This window comes from Zingiber officinale, unplaced genomic scaffold (genome assembly GCF_018446385.1).
Source record: "Zingiber officinale cultivar Zhangliang unplaced genomic scaffold, Zo_v1.1 ctg129, whole genome shotgun sequence".
Classification (NCBI taxonomy): domain Eukaryota; kingdom Viridiplantae; phylum Streptophyta; class Magnoliopsida; order Zingiberales; family Zingiberaceae; genus Zingiber; species Zingiber officinale.
Genome location: NW_024589825.1, coordinates 86,392 through 109,756, shown reverse-complemented (window position 1 = coordinate 109,756; position 23,365 = coordinate 86,392). Strand labels below are relative to the sequence as shown.

The window sequence follows — 23,365 nt, the reverse complement described above, 5'->3', positions numbered from 1 at the left end:
CCACGCAATACTAGACAATAGGCATCTAAAAACTCATCATTTTGGGGAAAAGAAATGACAAAATATTATTGATAAAAAACTAACTCAAAAATAATTAAACATATGTTTAAATAATTTAAAACACTAACAAGACGAAAAAAAGATAGAATCTTTTAGGCATTCGAAAAGGATTTCAATGATATTTTTTGGATTTAAAATAGGGTGATTAAGGATAAACTTTAAAATTTATTAAAGATCTCTTAACGAGCTTTGATTTGATATATTATAGGCCCCGTGATTCAATCAGAGTAAAAAGTTATAACCTCTCAAAGTTTCCACCGATCCTGCTTCGATTCTACTCCGATCCTACCGATTCTGTTCTGATCCTACTGTAAAAATTGATTCTGCATGATCCTGGATCGATTTCAGATCGTAGGATCGTACAATCCTATGATCTGGATCGCGATTTTACAAACTATGGTTCTACCCAAAATGTCTCATACCAATGGAGATATCATACATTCTTTTAAACCCATGATCTTTCCCAACCCTTTCCAATATAGGACTTTGATTGAATCCCAACAGAGTCAAGTGATTCTGTATGGTAAGTAAGGTAAGTCATTGGAGGAGAGTGTTCCAATGAGAGTGAGTTTCAATTAGGGGCTTTAAGTGCAGGTCCAGTTTAGGTCTATTTTGAAAACTTACACTGAGACTGTGACTAGATCATAGTCTCAGGAAGACAAGATTTAATTAATAATATCATTTTATTATTGTGCTAACTTTGTTTTGTATGTTACACTTTATTTTTGGACTAACTTGTTTTACAGAAGTAAAAATGCACAAGGCACACTCGAGTGAACAATGCCTGAGGCGCCTCCTATGCGATTGGAGGCGCCTCGACTAGCTTGGCCGAAGGCCCGCATGGAAAGGAGCGGAGGCGCCTTCCATGTCACTGGAGGTGTCCTGGAGCATGACGCGAAGGCGCCTCAGAGCTCAATAAGGGCACCCTTGAGCGGATAAGGCAGAAAGCTTCGTAAAGGATGAGGAGCCACTTCTTCAGGGATGAGTTTTGGGGTTGAAGGCACTTCGAGTGACATTGGAGGTGCCTCTAATGCTCTATAAAAGGGAGGTTCGGCCAATCTTCAATGCAGAACTTCTATACGCGATCATTTGATATTCCAACTGCTCTGACTTCATCCTCCCACTATACTATGACATTGCTACACTCTACTACTGCTGAGAAGTCGTCTGACATCAAGTTCAATCCAAAAATCTTCAAGTGTTAGGCAATGAAAGTTTTAATTAAGTGTTTAATTATTACATAAAGGAAAATGTAGATTATTATACTTGTCCTTAGTTTTCTATTGTACTCGGTTCCCTTTTCTGGCAGTTCAGAAAGAGGTTTTTAGTGTATTGCCCGTCGATACTGTCTGAGAGATTGTGGATCTTTAAATAGGAGTCGTAGAAGGCTCTGTCAAGTAACTCCTCATGTACTTGTGTTATTCGATTTCTACTTTATTTTATTCCGTTGCGTACTCACATTTAAAAATCGAATGTGTGTAATGATCCACGTGATTCACCCTCCCCTCCCCCCCTCCCCTCGCATGTGTGTAATGATCCTACACAATGGTTGTCTTCCTTGTATTATTTAGTTTTATCATTGATGTTGGTCTGTGTTTGAGATCAATAATGGATGTCCTGTGCTTTTTTATATGTTTATCAAAAGAATATTGGTTGTATTATCTTTTGAGTATTTTATTTGTTTATTTTAAAGAGCTCACATAGAATGATGAAGATTATTGATTGAAAAATTAAATCAAGACTAAATTATTTGCAGATATTATATACAGTTTCAATGTAATATATCGAAAATAAATATAAATAGAGTCATAAAGATAAACCAACAATACTTGTGTGGTTGGTTTCTGAAAATCAGCAACACTGTATTGCTGATTTCTAAAAATCAGCAATTACATGTTGTTGCTGATTTGCGAAAATAACCCCATGTTACTAATTTCCGGAAATCAAAAGTTATGATTTCTAAAAATTTAAATCAACAACATGTTGCTGTTGATTTTTTTAAAATCAGCAAGATTGTCTTACTGATTTATGAAAATCAACAACACAACACTGATTTTCGAAAATCAATAACATTGTGTCGTTGATTTCAAAAAATCAGTAACAAATGTCGCTGATTTCAGAGACCATAACTTTTAACTGAGATTACACCACGGGATGCACAATATATTAAATCTGAACAATATTCAATTTGATATATTATGTCTCATGGTTCAACCCGAGTCAAAAGTTATGATATCTTAAAGTTTAACTTAGTAACATGTTGTTGCTGATTTTATACTACTGAAATTAGCAATACAATATATTGTGTTGTTGTTTACGCCTGATCTTCAAAATACCATAACTTTTGACTGAATTAAATCACTAAACGCACCATATAACAAATCGAAGCTTGTTTAAAGATTTTCAATTTGATATAAGTTGTAGAAGTTGTGATTTCGTAGCTGCTACAAGGTGTTGTTGATCTTCGAAAGACCAGTAACCACATTGTTGTTGTATTAAACTTTGAGAGATCATAACTTTTGACTAGGATTAAATCACAGAATGCATAATATATCAAATCAAAGCTCATTTAGAGATCTTCAACAAAATCAACTATTGTTTTTCGAAACCCACAACACAATACATCGTGTTGCTGATTTTTCAAAATCAACAACATGACATTGTTTGCAAATCAACAACACAATGTATTGTGTTGATGTAAAGTATTGGTCTACTAAAGATCAGCAACATGTTGTAGCAACTACCAAATCGTAACTACTACAATTATAAATTATAACTTTGAGGGATCATAACTTTTGATTCTGGTTTTATTACAAAACACATAATATATCAAATCGAATATCTCTGAACAAGTTTCGATTTTATTATTATACGTCTCGTGATTCAATTTCAGTCAAAAGTTATGATCTCTTAAAGTTTACAATTCAACTTCATGTTACTAATTTCTGAAAATCAGCAATGATTCACCTTACTGCTATCGCTGCTCCTCCTATTGGGGGTGGTGATCCTCCTCGCGTTGACAGTGCAAACCGTGGTCTACTTCGTTTGAAGTCATACCACCATGAGAGCTTCGACATGTCGAGCTTGGCAGGTCATCTAGAGGCGTACTTGGATGAGTACCAGCCGTTGAAATCTCAGGATCTGCAGATGAAGTAGATGAATGTTTGATTCATAGATAAGTGACGTATGTTGTTGTGATTTTAGAATTCACATAAAAATTTCAACTTGCTGACGATTGAACACTAAACAAATAAACGATCTATAAAATTCTAGGAATGCTTGTGTTTTGTTTGTGCTCTACTATTTGCGATCAAAAACAAATTCTCTTTGTGATCGCTTATAAAAAATTTTGGAGTACAGTGAACATCACATCAAACAAATCAACCTTTTCCGGCGATAAACAAAAACAAAGACTATCCAATGACAAATGATCAGCATCAGAATTTACATAATTTCTAGATGAAACAGAAGTTTCTCCTTCTCCTTCTCATCCCTCCAAAGATTTTACCAATAGCTTCTTTTTCTACCTGCAAACTTTTTATCTCCTACTGCAAAAATACAATAACTTATTCCTTGGCTCTCCCCACAAAACTCTCGCTTCCACTCCTCAGCATCCCGAACGAGTTGAGATCCTCTGTCCCCAAAATGGTGTGCCCCCATGTCCCCTCACCGATCGGATGGTTTAAATCATATCTCAAGGATGAAGTGCACATCACGATATTATCATGACCATCCAATCAACGAGGGGACATGGGGACACACCATTTTGAGAACAGAGAATCTCAACTGATCTCGAACCACCCTTTCAACTCCCCCCACCATCTCTTTCACTCTCTCACCACCGCTGGCCACCTCCATGTGACACTTCCACACCCTGGTGCTCTCCAACTCTTCCCTCAGCTCCTCAGTCCTCGACCGCACCTGTCAGAATTCCCACATTTGGATCCCCGACGTGGCTCATCCCACTTCTGCTACCATCCTCTACCGCAGCCTCACAATGCAGAGTATTGTTTCCGACATAAAGAATGTAGAGTAGGCCTCGTCAACAACAACAACAACAACAACAACAACAACAACAACAACAACCCCCTCCCCCCCAAATAGGGCCTGCAGTGTACCAAGCCCCACAACAACATTAGGAGGTGGGAGCCAACATTCCTTAGCATGCAAAGCATACTTCTAAAGCCATTACCCAGGACGCTTCCTCAAATTTCAACGATGATTTTTAAAAATCTATAATATGAGACTGATTTTCAAAAACAAGCAACACAAGTGTTGTTGATTTTTGAAAATCAATACCACCACATTGCAATCGATTTCCAGAAATCATCACCACAATATTATTAATTTTTCGTATTGTTGATTTCTAAAAACCAACATCACAAATGTTGTTGGTTTATCTTTATAGCCCTATTTATGTTTATTATTTTCAATGTTACATTAAAACTGTATATTATACCTACGGATAATCTAATATGTGATTTAACTTTTTAATCAATAATGTTTGTGAGCTCCTTAAAATAAACAAACAAACTACTTAAATGATAATACAACTAATCTTCTTTCCATAAATAGATAAAAAGCCATAGAACATCCATTACTGATCTCAAACACAGATCAACACCAACAATAAGACTAAACAATACAAAGAAGACAACCATTGCACAAACATGAAACCTAATGACAAAAAGAAATGAATTTCAAAAAACAATTAGGGACTCAGAGCTTCTTTAAAACTCATGGTGTTTGGATAAGCTCCGCAACTAATAAGAAAAAGCATCTCATGCCTTGTTTGAGTCAACTCTCCTTGGGTGAAGCCACGAAACATCTCATTAGAACTGACCATGGGAAATTAACTCAACGAGAGTACATTGTTTTGACAATTTCAAAAGCAAGTGCTGAAATGGGAAAAACGCCAAACCACTTGCCCGTTTTGGTAAATTGCCGAAAAAAAACAAATCAACACGGTCTGAAATCTCAAAATAACTGGAAGAATGAAACAGTGGTCTTCTGGAACATGCACACTATTCAGCAACACTTGCAGCAAACTAAGCAGACATGAATACAAAGTTAAAGGTTGAAGATATGCACAACCTTGTAATTGAAAACATTTGAATTTCATAAATACCAAAATCTTTTCATCACAAGCAAAGTAATCTGTTTTAGTTTCCAATATGATTTTGAAGTAAATTATCGAAAAGTTGGGAGGTGCTGGAAGAAGCCAAGTTCAAATAACAGGAAAAAAAATTGGCTTCTTATCCACTAAGCACTAGTGCTATTTGTAGTATCCATTGGTTCAGATTCATCTTGTGCATCGCCTTTCTTCCCTACAAGTAGCAAAAATAACCAAATAGAAACCTAGTATTAAAAAATAGTTTTGTTACATTAATGTACCAAATATCTAGAATCCATATAGAAGGTATATTAAACATTTTACCACCTATTTCTGCAGATATATGCCATGTTTGAAATTCTAAACTACTTGGACATTTCCTCAGGCAGATATTACCAATTGATTTCCAGTAGTTGACATAAGAAAATAGTTACACACCTTTTTTCTTCTTTCCTCCACCTTTTTTCTTTGTTTTTGTCCCCAAGGCCAGCCATGCCTTAATTTCAGGGTCATCAATTGACTTGGTAGACAGCATCTGTTGAAGTGGATGAGAGGTAATCTTGTCTGACCCATTTGGCATCAATAATACTGTAAATTTGATGTGTGCAACAAGTTCCCCTGAAAATATAAACCATCAGGTGTCTAGTTATTTGATACTCTGTGGAACTGTTATCTAAAATGCAAGTGTTGGATTACGATAAATGGCATCGATTGCTTCCTCCAATAGTATTTATAATGAAGCAATGAAAAGGGTTCAACTAATGACAATTAATCATCTGAGCCAAAAGGCATACCAGGTTTTTCATGCAACACAGGGTATGGCTGTAAAAGATCATGGCTCACGCATTCAACAAGTCCAAGTCGAGATCTTTTCTCTTCCAAAACCCTGATGACGACAAACAAGAAGCTCATGGTTGAAGAAAAAATAAATAAATAAATAAATAAATAAAAGAGGCCACACAAGTCTATGCTGAAAGCTTAGCACAACAAACCTTGCAGTAAATGGCATGATTGGAAACTTTTGGCTTATTTCACTGAAAATGAATCTTGAAGACTTCATTTTCAACTGATAGCTCTTATCGACAGCTCTTTTATAAATAGTAGTTTGCTTCTCATCCAACAGTTTTGGCTACAAAACCAATATCAAAGGATTTAGCAAATAGCAAACATGAAGATTTAAAAAATTGAATGATTTAGTACAGCAGTGTGACAGCTGATCTTGATCGCAAAGAACCCCCACAAGCATCATACTCACCTTTCCTTCACCAGTACTTGTCACAATATCAATTGCATACACTTCGTTTTCTTCAAATTCCACTTCATCAACGCGTGTTTCTGGATTTCCAACACTTAAAACTACTTTGTTTCCATCAATTACAAACTGCTTCAACTGATGACTAAGCACTCCTTCCACAATTTTGCAATCAAAAGCTGCAGCTACCTTCTGAATAGCTTCTGTAACATCCTTATTCTATAAGAGAAAAGAGGCATGATTAAGAAACTGAAATTGGAATAAATCACAAGCATATAAAAGCACCAGCTAATACAAAATTGAGTTCCATTTGGTTAGAGTAAACAATCATATCAATAAACTGTAGAGTACTAGATCTGTACATTCCTGGTCTTGAAAATGATGATGACATTGTACATACTGTATTGTAAAGGAGAAAAAAAATACGAAATATTAAAAGGATAAGGAATACTTAACATGATAAGAAATTGGGTAACAGGCCAAACATACTTTGAACTAATCAAACACATTCATTTTTTTATATTTCTTGAAAAGGCTCACTTACTAGAATCAAATTGCCTAGTAACAGTCAGACAAGAAAACTGAACAAATGAAGAGAAACCATGAGCTATCTGCATGTTCAATGACACAGATGCCAACCTCTTCCTACAATGTTTCAAATTTAGAAATTTGAATCAAGGAGAACTTGTTTCTTGTACCTTAGCATCAGCACCATTACCATTACTATCTAAATGAACAAGATTGTAACATAAATTACAAAATAGAAGAACTTTTCGATCACTTTCTCATATTTATATACAAATGACTGTTAGATTCTAGATACAATCCAAAATTCAAACAACTAGAATATCTTACTCGAGAAATGATAGTATTGAAATGATTGATGAAATTACTGTCTACATGTCAGGCAAAATGAATCATGACTGTTCTACCATATCTAGATTTAAATAAAATTCAAAGTGAGCATGAAACAAACAAAAAAAACAATACTGAAAATTATGAAAGACACTGGGTCAGATCCAAGAGGTCATTCCATCAATTATTAAAGTCTAAGCCATCATGTCCTTCAGGAATTCCCAACAAGTACATGTGTCTATTATCAATTCATACAGAAAACACATAAAAATAAAACATGTTCTGTACACTTTAAACAGAATATTTTGCATTGTTCAGTTTGAAAATTACCACACTATATCTATAGTTTAATTCAGTGTTCAAAAGAACAATTTTAATGAATGATTTTAATTATTTGGTTCAAATTGAAGCAATCCACATGTATGAAGGTTGATTTGCTTTTGTTATATTTCTTGATGGAAATGATTTAATTCAGTTGTATTAAGAGGTCTTGTTCAAATCGTACTACAGCCAGCTACAACTGAAAGAAATATTGCTTAGGTGATTTCACTAGCAATCAATTTTCCGATTCTGAAACTAAGATTAAACCAGGAAAGACCCAGCCATCAATTTGCAGCTTCTAAGTATCAAACTTAATGGCATAGAAACAAGGTAAATGTTGACATGAAAATTGATTGTGCTAATTATTTCAGATGGATCACTTAAAAATCAATGTTCACTAAACGGACCTTTTATCCATTGGATTCTTTGATAAGCAAATAAGAACTTAAATAAATAAATCATAAAAGAAAATTTAAGAAGAACCATCAAAATGATAAAGATCTTAAAGTAGATGTTGTATGGCATTCATCCATGAGACAGAGAATTTATCACATTCTCCAAACAAAAAAATTACAATTAGTGTGAGAAAATATAAAACAGAAAGTGTAGGATGACATAAATGAACAGAAATTTCCCAATTTCCTTTGCTATTCCGACTGCCTTCAAGAGTTAACACACCAATTGCTTGTAAAAGTTAATTTTCATAAATTGCAAATTGGTTGAGCGTCAGTCACCATGAGCAAGACACAACACTGAGTTGGTCAAATACGCACCAGATGATGGTACTATTGAAGTTGGAATTAACATCAACGTGGCTTGAAGTGTTGACTTAGAACAATGAGCAGTCTTGTAACGTCTTCGCAATGCATATATTAGAAACTAAATTCAAAATCCCTCTACATAGTTAGGAAAGATTATTAACAATTTCATCTTTGTCAAATATAAAGGCACCTTTTTTCCTGGCCTCACAAGGCGCAAGGCAACTTCTGCTGCTGTATTGGCAGCAGCAATCACATCTGCTGCTCTACCAGTCACTGGTCCTTCCTGTATAACATGAGTGTGTGCTACCACAGCAATAAACCCATCAATATGACACCCCATGTCACTGCAACACAGAGAAGATATTGCCCAAAAACCTCAGAAGAATTAAATCGTAGAGAGTCACAAAACAATCTAGATAATCAACATATACATTTTAACGATGTCATTCTCTTCCAGTACATTCTCGTCATTGCCAAGGGGTGAGAAATGGCACACGGTGTTATTGATAGAAATGCATGTTGGAAAAGCTACGCCCCTTTCAATCTTTCTCTTCACATTCTTGTACACGTTACCAGTTTGCCTATAGGCATCAACAACTTGCTACTTTACTTTATTCCTCTCGCATTAACTGAGTGAAAAACACAGTGCTAGACTAGAAAGCATGCATACTCTCTGATGAAGGAGTCGCCTTTCTCGCATAGATCAACAACCTTAGCTTTGGGCTTGCACTGAGATACCACCAATTGAAGGGCCTCTGCACATGATAATAGATTAAATCTCTAACGAGTAACGTCTTCACTAAACGAAGAAAAGGCAAAGAAAGGTTGGGGAGCATTACTGTTAACAATCTCTGCCGCGGTCTTGTACTTGGTAACAACGTCTGGGAAAGTGAGATCCAACTCCTTCTCCTCCCTCGCTTCGTCATCCGACATTTCGCTAAAACCTTAAATCCTAAACGCCAAAACAAAAGAGGTAAAATAAGGGGGAATGGATCGGAATAAGCAGGAGATGGATTAATACCTGGAAAATGAAAATGAAATGGAAAGTAGCAATGGTTAGGAAGGTTTCCTCCTATCGGAAAAACCCTATCAGAGCGACGGTAGCGTCGACGCCAGTACACGAGTTCTGAGACTTGTGCGGCGGCTTAGGGCAGAGATGGGGTGACCGTGACCAGTTATCACTAAACGAGCATGAGAGAAACACGTGCGGGAGGTGACCCATGGGGAGTTTAATTCGCTTTCCGCGACGCTTCTAATTTTTTTTTTTCGGTTCTAATTCTTCTTGCAAAATAAAATGGCATGCGCCCGAGATACTGTTTAGACATGATACTAGTTCAATCCTTCAGATGAGTCTAATAATTAACGCACGTTGTCATCCTGAGATTTAAAATTCAAATCTCAATAAAATTAAGATAAATATTTTTTTTATGTGTTAATCACTATTTCAAAAATTAATAGTCATCCATGATTTACCTCCTCCGTATTAATTCTGGAATGAATTGATGGGGGTGCTCGAGTGTGCGTATTCACTTTTTTACTATTAGGTATGAAACTAGTTCACATAATTTTTCTTATTTTAGATATATGTATTTATAATTTATAATTTAAAAATTAAGTTATAATATATTTGAATCAAAACACGACTATATATATATATATATATATATATATATATATATATTTTGATTAATTTAAATTTTTTAAATATTTTAACTTAGATTAAGTCAATTAAATTTTATCATTAGTGTTTAAGGATTTAATTATAATGTTCAAGTTAAAAAAATTAGCTGCTCAATAAGAATATAATTAGGGTGTCTAATAGTATTTTTTTAATTATTTTTTTAGCTCTGGATTTAAACCAATTAAATTTTACCTTTAGGGTGTGTTTGGTTGGGGGTTATTCTGGATAACCTTGGTTATCCATCTAAGGTTATCAACAAAAATCCTGTTTGATTTAGATAATTGATAATTCCCGAATAATGTTCCATGCCCGATACGTCAACAAAAGGAGCATGCAACCAGGAATCGAAAAACTTCGGAAAACTGAGATTTTTCTTGATTTCGAGGTTAACGAATTTTTTTCCCAAAATACCCTCAGATACGAGAAAAATATGACAAAAAAGAAAAGCATAAAGAAAAAATAGAAAAATATAAAAAATAAAATAATAAAAAACATAAAGAAAATAAAAAATCATAAAAATAATAAAAAAAATAAAAAATGGTAAAAAAACTTTAAAATAGAAAAATATTAAAAATATATTAAAAACATAAAGAAAATGAGAAAACATTAAAAAAAAAATAAAAAGTAAAAAATAATAAAAAAAACGTTAAAAACATAAAAATAAAAATATAAAAAATATAAAAAAAAATTAAAAAAACATGAAAAAATAAAAAAAAATTAAGAAAAAAATAAAAACTTAAAAATTAAAAAAAATTCCAAATAGTCGTACCCATTGAACTTAGTACAAAACCTTGGTCTAACTAGTTAGGATCTATAAAGGGTAGTTTCGGTCAGTTCCACTTAGCCAAATGTACCAGGTCGAAGTCATATCTTCCTAGACATGTGATGACTAAGCTTCCCCAACGTACTATCATCAAATACTTCATCAATACCGTTAGTCAAGTTAAACCTCGCCCTTTTTATTCTACCCTTAATTACCCTGCCGGATAGTCTATTCTTGGTTACCCTTGTCGGGTAGATTAAGTTTTGGAGGTGCCAGCTATTCTGGAGCCTTCCCTTGTATTTTTAAGATTTTGTACGAATTTATTTTATAAATTGATTTAAATTTTGAATTAATCTGATTTTTTAATTTGAATTTTAATTTCAACTTTAAATTTAATTTTAGATTGAATTTTAATTTCAACTTTAAATTTAATTTGATTTAATTTGAATTTTAATTTAAAATTTAAATTTAATTAAATTCTTTTTATTAATATAGTTTTTCTACTAGCTCCTCCTGGATCATAATCTTGATATGGTCTATCGAGGTAATGTATTTGATCCTTAGGGATCCAATATTGACCAAGTCCAGCTTGATTGATCAAGTCGGACTTGGGTACCCATGCTTGGATTGATTTACTATTTGGTCTGTTTACTAAGGATAGATAAGATCTATATTTTCTTTTGATTTTATATCCTAGCCCAGTTTTATTGTAAACGGCTCTTTGTGTCCCAAGAATTTGGTCAAGGTTCTTGGAGCCCAAAGAAAATCGTTCTAACGTTTTCTCCAAATCCTTGACCTGAGTTTTCAGACTAGAATTTTCTTCCTCAAGTTTTTGAACTTGAGTTGAACTTCCAGTCTGAACTGGGTCAGGCAAGGTTTTGGAGTTAGTCACTTCTTTAAGGACTGCTACTTCCTTTAGAAGTTACTTGACCCTAATATTTGATTTTGCTAATTTGCGTAATAAATAATTGACTAAATTATTTAGTTGAGGAATACTTACAGCGGGGTCTGGCCCTTCAGAAACGGATACGAATCCGTGGCTTCTTTCCGATTCTACTTCTGACTCGCTTTCACTCTCAGACACATCGATCTGGTCCTGGGCCATCAGTGCGAGGAGACTCATCTGATCGAGTTCGTCGTCGGTATCTTCTGAGGACGATTCATCCCATGTCGCCTTGAGGGTCTTCTTCCTTCGCTTCTTTGCGTCCTTCTGATTAGGGCAGTTGGCCTTGATGTGCCCCTTCTGGTTGCACCCGTAGCAGATTACCTCGAACTTAACTTTTGAATTGGGTTGAATCTCCTTGGATTGTACTGTCTTCTTTAGGTCTCTTTTGTTGAAGCCCTTCTTCTTCTTATAGAGCTTCTTCACGAGGTTTACGAGCTCGATTGTCAGTTCGTCATCTTCATCGTCTGAGTCGGGTTCTTCTTCCGACTCGGGTTCAGTTCTTCGTCGTGATTTTGGTTCGCGAGTTCTGCTGGTACCTGGAAGCAAAGCTACACCTTTCTCGATTGGCTGTGCATTAGTCTGCTCGTGTAGTTCAAACTCAGAAAATAATTCATCTAATTTTATACTGGATAAATCTTTAGAGACTTTGTAGGCATCTACCATTGATGCCCACAATGTACTCCTTGGAAAAGCACTAAGAGCATTCCCGATGATATCCCTATTTTCGACTTTTTGCCCGATTCCGTGGAGGGAGTTGAGGATGTCTTGAATACGAGCGTGGAGTGAACTCGCCGCCTCACCTTCTTGCATCTTTAGATTATATAGTTTATTAAAAAATAAATCATGTTTACTTACTTTGGTGTCTGAGGTGCCCTCGTGCAGTTCTATTAGTTTCTCTCACAGCTCCTTTGCGGTTGAATACGGACCAACTCTGTTGAGCTCCTCTTTGGTCAGGCCACATTGGAGGGTGCAGGTCGCTCTGGCATCGGCTTTCACCTTCTTGATTAGGGTGGGTTCCCATTTTTCGCAGGGTGTAGGCTTGCCATCTTCGTCGGTTGGTAGTTGCAGTCCGGTCTTGACGATCATCCACGTCTCGAACTGGATTTTGAGGAAGGTTTTCATTCGTCCCTTCCAGTACCCGAAATCTTCTCTGGTGAAGAGCGGGGGACAAACAGTGCTGAAACCCTCTTGTTGGGCCATTGATAGTATGCAAAACAAAAAATAATAGAAGAGATGTCCCAAGACTATGTCTTGGATTAGCAGTGCGGGAAATAAAGTTAAGATTACGAGCTCGAGTGGTGTTGCACCAACTTCGAGCAAAAGTCGATTCGTAAAAAGAATTAGAATGTAACTATTAAGCTAGATTCTAATTTACTCCGTAAAATTGAAAAACACCACGAAAAAAATTACGTGATTGGTGGTTGCACCAGATCAACGCGACCCCGCTCTGATACCAATTGTTGGATCGAGAAGCGCTAGAGGGGGTGAATAGCGCTCATGGCTATTTTGTGTTTCGGAATCGATTTCATAAAACTTGACGAGTAATAAGGGTAATAACGCAGCGGAAAATAATATGAGAACAATCACAACACGAACATAGGTCGTTTACTTGGTTCGAAGCCTATGACGACTTCTACTCCAAGGCCCACAGTCGTTGACTGCTTTCGGTGGGCAACAACTATAGAATCGATAAGAGTACAATAAGTTTTACAGTTAAATGCACTAAAAGAGTATACCGACAACAAAAGATGAAGAAAAATGAAGCTCCGGGTCGTCGGAAGGTTGTCGCAGCACTTCGGGATCGTGTCGTTAGCCGTTCGTCGCAAAGGATTGCTTGGATTCAATTGTTGTGAGTGTTGCCTCGAACCCCTCTTTTATACTATGTTGGAGGCGCCTCCAAGCCTGTCCAAGGCGCCACCAGGCCGCCGAGTCGCACGGGTGGATCAGCACAAGCCTGGTCGCACCCTATCAGGTTTAAGGCGCCTTCAAGCCTCCTCAAGGCACCTTCAAGCCTTGGTCCAAGGTGCCTCCAGCTTCATCCGAGGCGCTTCTAGTTCCTCTGGACAGCTGGCTTCGGCTTGCACCCAAGGCGCCTCAAGCTCCATGGAGGTGCCTCGGACACTGTTCCTCCGAGACTAAACTCTAGTTTTTAGCCCTGCAAAACATGTTAGTCTGCAAACACATCCTGCAAAACCAAGTTAGCACAGATATTAATCAATATGATATTCTGACAGTCTTCGGACTGTCCGGATCTGACTTCAGATTTTCAATCGGAAATCCTAGGTCGACCCGACGCCTACTGTTCCCTCTGCGAGGAACGCGTCCTCACCTACTCCACTCAGGAGTTTTACCTGTTGCCAGTACGATCCTCCAGATCGACTAGACTTTTGCTCGGCGCTCGATGCTTCCAGACTCTCTGCTGGACTTCCGCTTCTCGACTCATCCAGTCTTCCACCTAGTTCGTGACACCAGGACTTTCCACCTAAGGTTACCACCCCCTAGTACTTTTGCCTAAAGCCCTCGATCCGCCAAGACTTTCCGCATAGGATTACTGTCCCCTATGACCTAGGGTTACCACCCCTAGGGTTTTCCCCCTGCCTAACCGCAACTAGGATTTTTGCCTAAGTACCACTTAGGACTTTCCTGCAAACTCCATGAACCTTGTTAGATAACAACATAACCTTAACTTTGAATTCGTTTGTCATTATCAAAACAACGGTTCAATCGTCGGATGCTTCCCGTACCAACAAGTATCATGTCAAGATATTTGGATCTAGTTGTAAATTTTTCAAGTAACTCTTTTAGTTTAACTATTTCATTTTTTAATCAAAAATTATCTTTCTCAAGTTTTGCAACTCGATTTAGGATTTCAATTTGAATTGATTCATTTGTTAAGTTTAATTGTTTGTTAAGTGATTTATTTTCTTTATTTAGATTGCTTATTTGATTTTCATAAGTAGCTAATTTCTTATTTAAGCATGCAATGATTTTAAAGAACTTTTTATTTAAACTAAGGTATACCTCATCGGAACCTTTGGAAACGAGTATGGACTCGTGGCTTAATTCAGGTTCAGACTCATCTTCCGATTCGTTCTCCGAATCTATTTCGTAAGCCATCAGTGCGAGGTAGTTGGAGTGCTTCGGTTCTCCGTCGTCTGATTCGTCTCCGGATATTTCGTCCCATGTCGCTTTGAATGCCTTCTTCTTCTTTAGATTTGGCAATCGGTCTTGTAGTGCCCCTTCTTGTTGCATCCAAAGCGGGTCACATTTTTGTTAGAGTTTAAGGTAGAGTTGATCTTCTGCAAGTCCTTGCTCGTGAAGTTCTTCTTTCTCCCGGTGAACATTTTTCTTACCAAGTTCACTAGGTGTTCTTCATCATCTGAGTATGGGTCAGACTTGACTTCAGGTTTCAGCTTGGATTTAGACTTGTCTTTGAATGATCCTGCAAGAAGAGCAATGCCTTTCTCGGATTTGGCGTTAGTCTGTTCGTGCAGTTCTAGTTCACAGAATAGTTCATCTAGTTTTAACTTTGACAAGTTCCTTGAAATCTTATAGGCATCCACGATGGACGCCTATAGTTCATTTCAAGGAAATGTGTTTAAGGCATACTTTATCAGATCACGGTTCTCTAATTGGCGGCCGATTGTGTGAAGTCCGTTGAGGATGTCCTTTATCATCGCGTGTAGCTCACTGGCAGTCTCACCTTCCTGCATTTTGACATTAAATAATTTATTTAAGAATAAGTCTCTCTTTGTTACCTTAGCGTCGTTGGTTCCCTCGTGCAGTTCTATGAGTTTGTCCCATAGTTCCTTTGCATTTTCATATGGGCCGACGCGGTTCAACGCTTCTTTTGTTAGTCTGTACTGGATTGTGTTGAGTGTTTTGAAGTCAATTTGTGCTTTTTTCTTCATTTTCGAATTCCAATGTTCCGGGTCCATTGGTATCCTAGCGATGTCGACGAGAGCTTTGTAGCCTCTGGTGATGCTAAACCACTAGTCAAAGTCAGTCTTCATGTACACCTCCATCTGCTTATTCCAGTATGAAAAATCGTTACTATTGAATAGGGAGGACGAACGGTATTGTACCCTTCAAGTTGTGTCATTTCACAACTGAAAAATAAAAACTAAAACGAGGTACTAAGACTTGATCTTGGATTAGCAGTATTTGAGATATTAAAAACATGTAAGAAAAATTTGAGAGGTGTTGCACCAATCTCAAATTAAAATTGAACAAGAAAAAAATATTATCCGAGCAGGTAAGGAAAACAAAATGTGAAAAATAATTAAAAAAATGATTCCCCTGGCTTGATTGGTGGTTACACCAATTCAGAGCAAAACCTACTCTGATACCACTGGTTGGATGGATCGCACGTGAGAGTGGGGGGTGAATCATGTGATTTTCAAAAACTTGTTGTTTTACCATTTTAAAATCAAAGTTAGAAAGCAGCGGAAAAAAAACACACTAGAGAACACGAGCGGTTTACATGGTTCGGAGTCTTCAACGACTCCTACTCTAAGACCCAAGTCCCGCAGACCTATCGATGGGTAATTCACTATAAGCCTCTTCCGGTACCTCTGGAAGAGGGAATCAAGTACAAAGAATATCGAAGAAGTGCAATAGACTGCACTTCTTGTTTGTAGAATAAGTACAAAAAAATTGTTACCGACACTCTTGGAGTTGAAGTGAAAGCGCTTGTGTCAATGTCTGTCTGCTGGCCTCGATCAGAACTCCTCGGAGCAATCATTGAGTGTAGCAACTTCACAGCAGAGTCGTAGCAAGAGCCTGTAGCAGTAGGAACCTCAAATAGGCGCGTAATAGCTCATATGGAAGTTGTTTAATGATGCTTGGTCGAGCCTGCCTTATATAGGTTGTGGAAGGCGCCTTCCATAGGTGTTGAAGGTTCCCCCAATGGGATAAATTTTATCCCGCAAATTCTGTGTGTTATCTACTCCGAACACCAAACTTCATCCATTGGAAGACACCTTCCATGAACAATACGAAGGCGCCTTCACTGCTTGAAGGCGCCTTCGGACACTGTTCATCTGAAGGCTATTTTCTTCTTTTGTTCTGCAAAAACAATGTTAGCCCAATAACCCCGCAAAACATATGTTAGGACAAATAAATAATAATAAAAAGAGTAGTAATTAGTGTCCTTCCTAGACCAAGAACTAGTTAAGGTCTCAGTTTAGGTATCCCAAATGGACCTAAATTGAACCGACATCTACTGTCCTTTCAACCGGGACGCGTCCTCACTTGGTCACTCTCCTCTAGTGACTTACCTTAACTTACCAGTGGCATACATCCGGTCATCCCGTCAACCTGTCTGGACTTCGTGCCAGTTATTCGATCGGTTCGTTGATCTAGCTGGACTTCTTAATTACCAGATATCTGGTCAGCCCATCGACCTATCTGGACTTCGTACCAGCTATCCAGTTGGCCCGTTGACCTATCTGGATTTCTCTCCAGATATTCGGTCAGCCCGTCGACCTATCTGGACTTCCTGCACACTTGATAAAGTCGTTAGATCACAACAAAATTTAACTTAACTTACTTGTCATTTATCAAAACCTGAGTTAGACCGTTAGTACTAAAATGCACCAACATATGATTGTTAATCCAAGGCAGTTAAAAACTCAACTAAAAAGACTCCTTCATGAAGGTGGAGTGGTCTCTTATAGACTTTGAAAGCATAAAAATAGCTAGGAAAAATAATACAGTGATTGATGTTTAATTCTTAGCTCTAGGAGGCTATAAATAATAGTCTTATGTGAAATGTTACCGTCGAACTGACATGACTTCGAGGTGCCTCCAAAGGGATTCAGGGCATCTCCAAGTGGATAAAGTTGTATCTACACATTAATAGTCAGCAAATGACTTTGCTTTGTTGGAGGCGCCTTGACATTGTTCATCCGAGGTGTCTTTATTCTATCGGAGGCGCCTCCAATCTTACGACTGGCATAAGTGATTTTGCTCATTTGAGGCATTTCCACATAGCTGAGGCGCCTCAGGTCTTGATGACTTGACTTTTGCTGACTTTCTTCGCATGGGTGAAGCTCCATCCATTCGGAGTTGAGCTTACTCAAACTCAACTCCAATATTCTCCTCGAATAGGCTTCCTTTCAACTTCTCATCCTTTGAATGATCCGCGTGCATCCTTCTCGTTCACTGGTGTACTTGATAAATCCAATTTTGTCGTAAAATGGGTATTAAAGAATTAAGTGTCTGGATTCATTCTACACTAATATAGCATAGAGATGACTCAGTTCTTCTTCCAATGAATGTAGCCATGATGGTATCTTAGGATTGATTTGTTATCGCTTTTTAGGGTTTTGATATGGAAATGGGGGTTTGGGGTTTTGATTCTAAACCTAGCAAATGAGATAGCAAAACAAGTATGAAATTTACTCTAATGAAATGAACAACATCTTATCTCCCTATTAATAGTGACCTTACAATGCATTGTCACTCTACGCTACGATTTCATCATCATCAGAGTTAAACTAAGGAATGAAATAATAAAACATTTAATGAAATTGAATCTAATTCAATAAAAGAAATCATATCTATCTATTAATCATGAACCCACAACATATTGTCACTCTATGCTATGAATTACACTATTAATAGATATAAACATATTGGAAGCTAAACAAAGGCAAAACAAGAATATACCAAACTCAATCAATTATTGAAAATAGAAACTCGAATTCAGATAAACAATAGTTAAATTCATCTCAAGAACCAAGCACAAACATCGGATCTAGATATCTATTCAAGGAATTAGCAAACATTCAGATGAATTAAAGACAAGAAAACAAATCCAAAACTCTATCTAACTTAACTAATTCAGATCTACAAAGTCGAACAACCAAGAAAACAAGAACTAAGCTAGAAATTGGAAAAACAAAAATGCATGAATGAAATATAGGAGAAGTAATGAACCGAGGTGAGTTGGGGCATTCCCAAGCACTCACTGGATTGGACGAAGATGTCCAAATCTTCAGATGATGATGAATTGTTCAGATAACCTCAGGATCTGGCGGATACAGTTGGAAATGGTGCAGAAATCAGAGGGGGGGGGCAAAGCAAACACTCCTACCCATTCAAATGGTTGCAGAGCTTCGAGGAAGGAAGATCGCCAACCAAAAGACAAAGGAAATGCCTCAAAACACCGAATTCCTTCATCTTCTCCGCTTCTTCTTCCTCACATGAAATCGTGGCAGAGTTGGCGATCAGTGATGAATCAGAAGGTTGAAGTGGCATTGCCGATTACTAATGGGTGGATGTCAGCTAGAGGAAGGGTTGACCTTGATCTCACTTGCTCGTCGGCGATGAAAGATCGGAAGGAGATTGCTCGAGCGCGATCATCCCTTGTTTCTTAACGAGCTGCTGCACTATAGCAAATTGACGAACGAAATAGAGCATTGTAGCTTCTCATTTAAACTCATCTTAGATCTGAATGGACAGTGAAGATTCTCCAAAGCTTGATCAACAGCTGGATCATTTCCGATCTAGATCATAATCTTCAGATCTTGATCTATGGTGATGATCTACTCTTCCTTAAGCTTGGATGGATCAAATCATGATAGATGGCTCAGATCACCTCACATCTTTGGATGAATGGTTCAAATGGCTCTGGAGCTTGATCTCCTCATTTAAGCTCGGATTTGAACTCAATCTAGGTTGATCAACCTCAAGTCCTTGCCCTTTGGCACCTACAAAGATCATACTTGAATATTAGCTCCAAATATGATAATAATTAGATAGTTTACATTTAAGTCCAATAATAAATCCAATTCATGAAATGTGATGTAAATATGAGTTTAACCTATGAGAAGATAATAAAAGCATGCACTTATGAATCAAAATATTATGACCAAATGATGGTTATCAGTACTTTTTTGTAGTTTTTCGTCCCTCGGATGCACTGAGCCCGTTGACTCATTTCTCATGTCATCCTTCTCCTCGCTGCATCTTTTGCTCAATTTCTTGTGTTCCTAAGTTCATGCACACTTAGATACAAGGTATCAAAAATACATGGCCTAACTCAACTCAATTGATCACATCAAAACCAACCTGGGAGTACTTACAGGATCAATTCTAAGTGCCCCGAGTCAGGGGTCTGGATGAGTCTACAACGGATATATATAGTTGATATGCTCCTTGACTTTTTTCTAAGCTTGATTTTCATGACTGAGATGAATCGGGCCGTTTGGAATCACTTCGAGGTCCTAAGCTAATCTGGGCTGGTAAATGTTCAACTCGAGCTATATATATATATATATATATATATATATATATATATATATATATATATATATATATATATATATATATATATATATACACACACATAACCGAAAACTTAAAAAAACAAAAACAAAAAAAAAAGGAATTCACGTTAGGCGCGAACAAGTCTGCACGGACTCATTCGCAGCATAACTTATTTGTGTGTGGGTGTACCCTGCACACCCATGATGGATGTCCACCGTGAGCCCCCCTCACATTGAAAATGATCAGGGCTCTCAAAATTGATTTGGGTGTCCCAACCTATGAGGGTCATGTTGGTTGCTACTCGGAAAACCTAGAGGTTCCACTGTACAAAAATTTTGTACAAAGGTCTGAACCTTTTCCTAACTACCATGTGTTCTTTTATATTAAATTTTGGATCGCCTGCGGAACTTAACACGTTTGATCCAAAACTTAATCTATTCGTTCTTTTAGGTTTTGACTTGGGTCTCCTGCGGAACTTAACACGTTCAACCCAAATCACCATAAGTTATTAATTCCATTAAATATTAATTTCCATAATCGGTTCCCAGTACTGACGTGGTGAGGCACATGGCCTTCTTGGATATGGGAGCAACCACCACCGACTAGACAAAACCTTTTATAGAAAGCTAATATTTAATTTCCTAAAATAACTTTAGGTTAACCGAAAAGAACAATCAAATCACAAGGAAAAGTAAAAACAAAAGAACACAACATCGAAAAACATATTCGAAATTCTAGAATCGTAAGTCTCTTGTATTTGGTATTATTTCTAAAAATAACTAGTATGATGCGGAAAGAAAAATTACTAGTTATACCTTTTAGAAAGACCTCTTAATCTTCTACCGTATTCCTCTTCTAACCTCGAACGTTGTGTGGGCAACGATCTTCCGAGATGAGAAACCACCAACCACCTTCTTCTCCTCCTAGCTAGGTTCGGCCACAAAGAAAGAAGCTTCACCAAGGAAGAAAATCAAAACACTAACCAAGCTCCAAGAGATGCTCGCTTCCTCTCCTTCTTCTTCTTCTTCTCCAAGTAGTATCCGGCCACCACAAGAGCTCCAAGGAAAAAGAGAGGGGTTCGGCCACCACAAGAGGAAGAGAGGGAAAGGATGGCCGGCCACACCAAGGAACAAAAGAAGGAGAAAAATAATAGAGGTTGTGTCTCATGAAGGCACCCTCACCCCTTCTTTTATATTCCTTGGCCTAGGCAAATTAGGAAATTTAATTACAATAAAATTTCCTTAATTTCCTTGACATGATTTAATTGAGAAAAATAAAATAAAATTTCCCCAATTAAATTCAAGTGGTCATATCATGAAGAACAAATTGGACAAGTTTCAATCAACAATTAAAACTTCCTAATTTGTTTCCGGAAATTTTAAAATTAAAATTTCTCTTCAAAAATCTCTTCATGGTTGATAAAAAGAAATTTCCATAATTTTAATTTTACAACATGTGAATAATTTGTAAAGAGAAAATAAAATATCTCATCAATCTACAAATAAGGAAAGAGATCTAATCTCTTTCTTTAATCTATTGTAGATCTTTTACAAGAGAGATATTTTAATTTTAATTCTCTTTAATAAATTATATCTTCCACATAATAAAAATTAAAATTAAATTTCTTTTTTAATTTAATTTGGCCGGCCCCCACTAGCTTGGGTTCAAGCTAGGGCCGGCCACCCAATCTTATACCTAGGCCGGCCCTAGCTTGGTTCCCAAGCTAGCTTGGTCGGCCCCCTATTGGTGGGTATAGAAGGTGGGTATAGAAGGTGGGTATAGTACTCTATAAATAAGAGGCTACGATAGGGACCGAGAGGAGGAATTGGTTTTGGTCTTCCGATAAAATTAAGCATCCCGTGTTCGCCCCGAACACACAACTTAATTTTATCAATAATAATTCATTCCACTAAAGAACTATTATTGAACTACCGCACCAATCCCAAATTATATTTTTGGGCTCCTTCTTATTATGAGTGTGTTAGTCTCCCTGTGTTTAAGATATCGAATGTCCACTAATTAAGTGAGTTACTGACAACTCATTTAATTAATATCTTAGTCCAAGAGTAGTACCACTCAACCTTATCGTCATGTCGGACTAAGTCCACCTGCAGGGTTTAACATGACAATCCTTATGAGCTCCTCTTGGGGACATTATCAACCTAGTATCTCTAGGACACAATTTCCTTCTATAATCAACAACACACACTATAAGTGATACCATTTTCCAACTTATCGGGCTTATTGATTCATCGAACTAAATCTCACCCATTGATAAATTAAAGAAATAAATATCAAATATATGTGCTTGTTATTATATCAGGATTAAGAGCACACACTTCCATAATAACCGAGGTCTTTGTTTCTTTATAAAATCAGTATAAAAGAAACGACCTCAAATGGTCCTACTCAATACACTCTAAGTGTACTAGTGTAATTATACAGACAAGATAAACTGATACCTAATTACACTACGACCTTCTAATGGTTTGTTCCTTTCCATTTTGGTCATGAGCTACTGTTTATAATTTATAAGGTACTGATAACATCATCTTCTGCAAGTGGCACCACATACTATGCTATCTACAGTATAAATTAATTGAACAACTACAACTAAATGTAGACAATTTGACCAAATGTGATTCTTTATTCATAATGAATGTTTACAAAGTTTAGGCTTTCAGTATACACTCCAACAATCTCCCACTTATACTAAAAGACTAAGCTGCCATATCTGCTGCCATACATCTGATTCTCAACCCTTCAACATGCCCATCAAAAGCTCTTGCCTTAAGGACCTTAGTGAAAGGATCTATAGGTCATTACCTGATGCAATCTAGGCGGCAACAACTTCTCCTCGTTTATACGATTTCTCGTATTGGGTGGTACTTGCGCTCTATTGTGTTTACTTGCCTTATAGACTTATGGTTTCGTTGAGTTTGCTACTGCACCAACATTATTACAATAAATTGTAATAATCTTTAGACAAAGCAGAAATCATATCTAAGTCTATCTTGAGGTTATTGAGTCATTCAGCTTTTATGGCTACCTCAGAGGCTTGCCATATACTAAGCTTCTATGGTAGAGTCCAGAAAAACACCTATGCTTATTACTTTTCCATAGTTATGACTTTACCTCCTAAAGTAAACACAAAACCCCGAGGTTGACTTATTATTGTCCTTATCCGATTGGAAGTCAAAATCCGTGTAACCCACAGGGACCAAATTAACTGCCTTGTAAGCTAGCATATAATCTTTAGTGCCTCTAAGGTACTTTAATATATGCTTTATTGCAGTCCAATGTCTTTGTCTAGGGTTACTTTGATATTTGCTAACTATG

At 37.0% G+C, this 23,365-nt stretch overlaps 1 protein-coding gene across 1 annotated transcript; it reads right to left on the bottom strand.

Moving 5' to 3' along the window:
- Positions 1–5,158: 5,158 nt before the first annotated feature.
- Positions 5,159–9,542, bottom strand: LOC122036000 (ERBB-3 BINDING PROTEIN 1-like). The gene is made up of 10 exons (XM_042595166.1): positions 9,384–9,542; positions 9,202–9,314; positions 9,033–9,117; positions 8,794–8,943; positions 8,553–8,706; positions 6,429–6,644; positions 6,166–6,302; positions 5,968–6,059; positions 5,612–5,791; positions 5,159–5,387 (listed from the first exon to the last, which is right to left on the bottom strand). The coding sequence occupies exons 2-10, from the start codon at positions 9,293–9,295 to the stop codon at positions 5,323–5,325; spliced, it is 1,173 nt and encodes a 390-aa protein (XP_042451100.1). The 5' UTR covers positions 9,296–9,314; positions 9,384–9,542; the 3' UTR covers positions 5,159–5,322.
- Between the last annotated feature and the right edge of the window lie 13,823 nt (positions 9,543–23,365).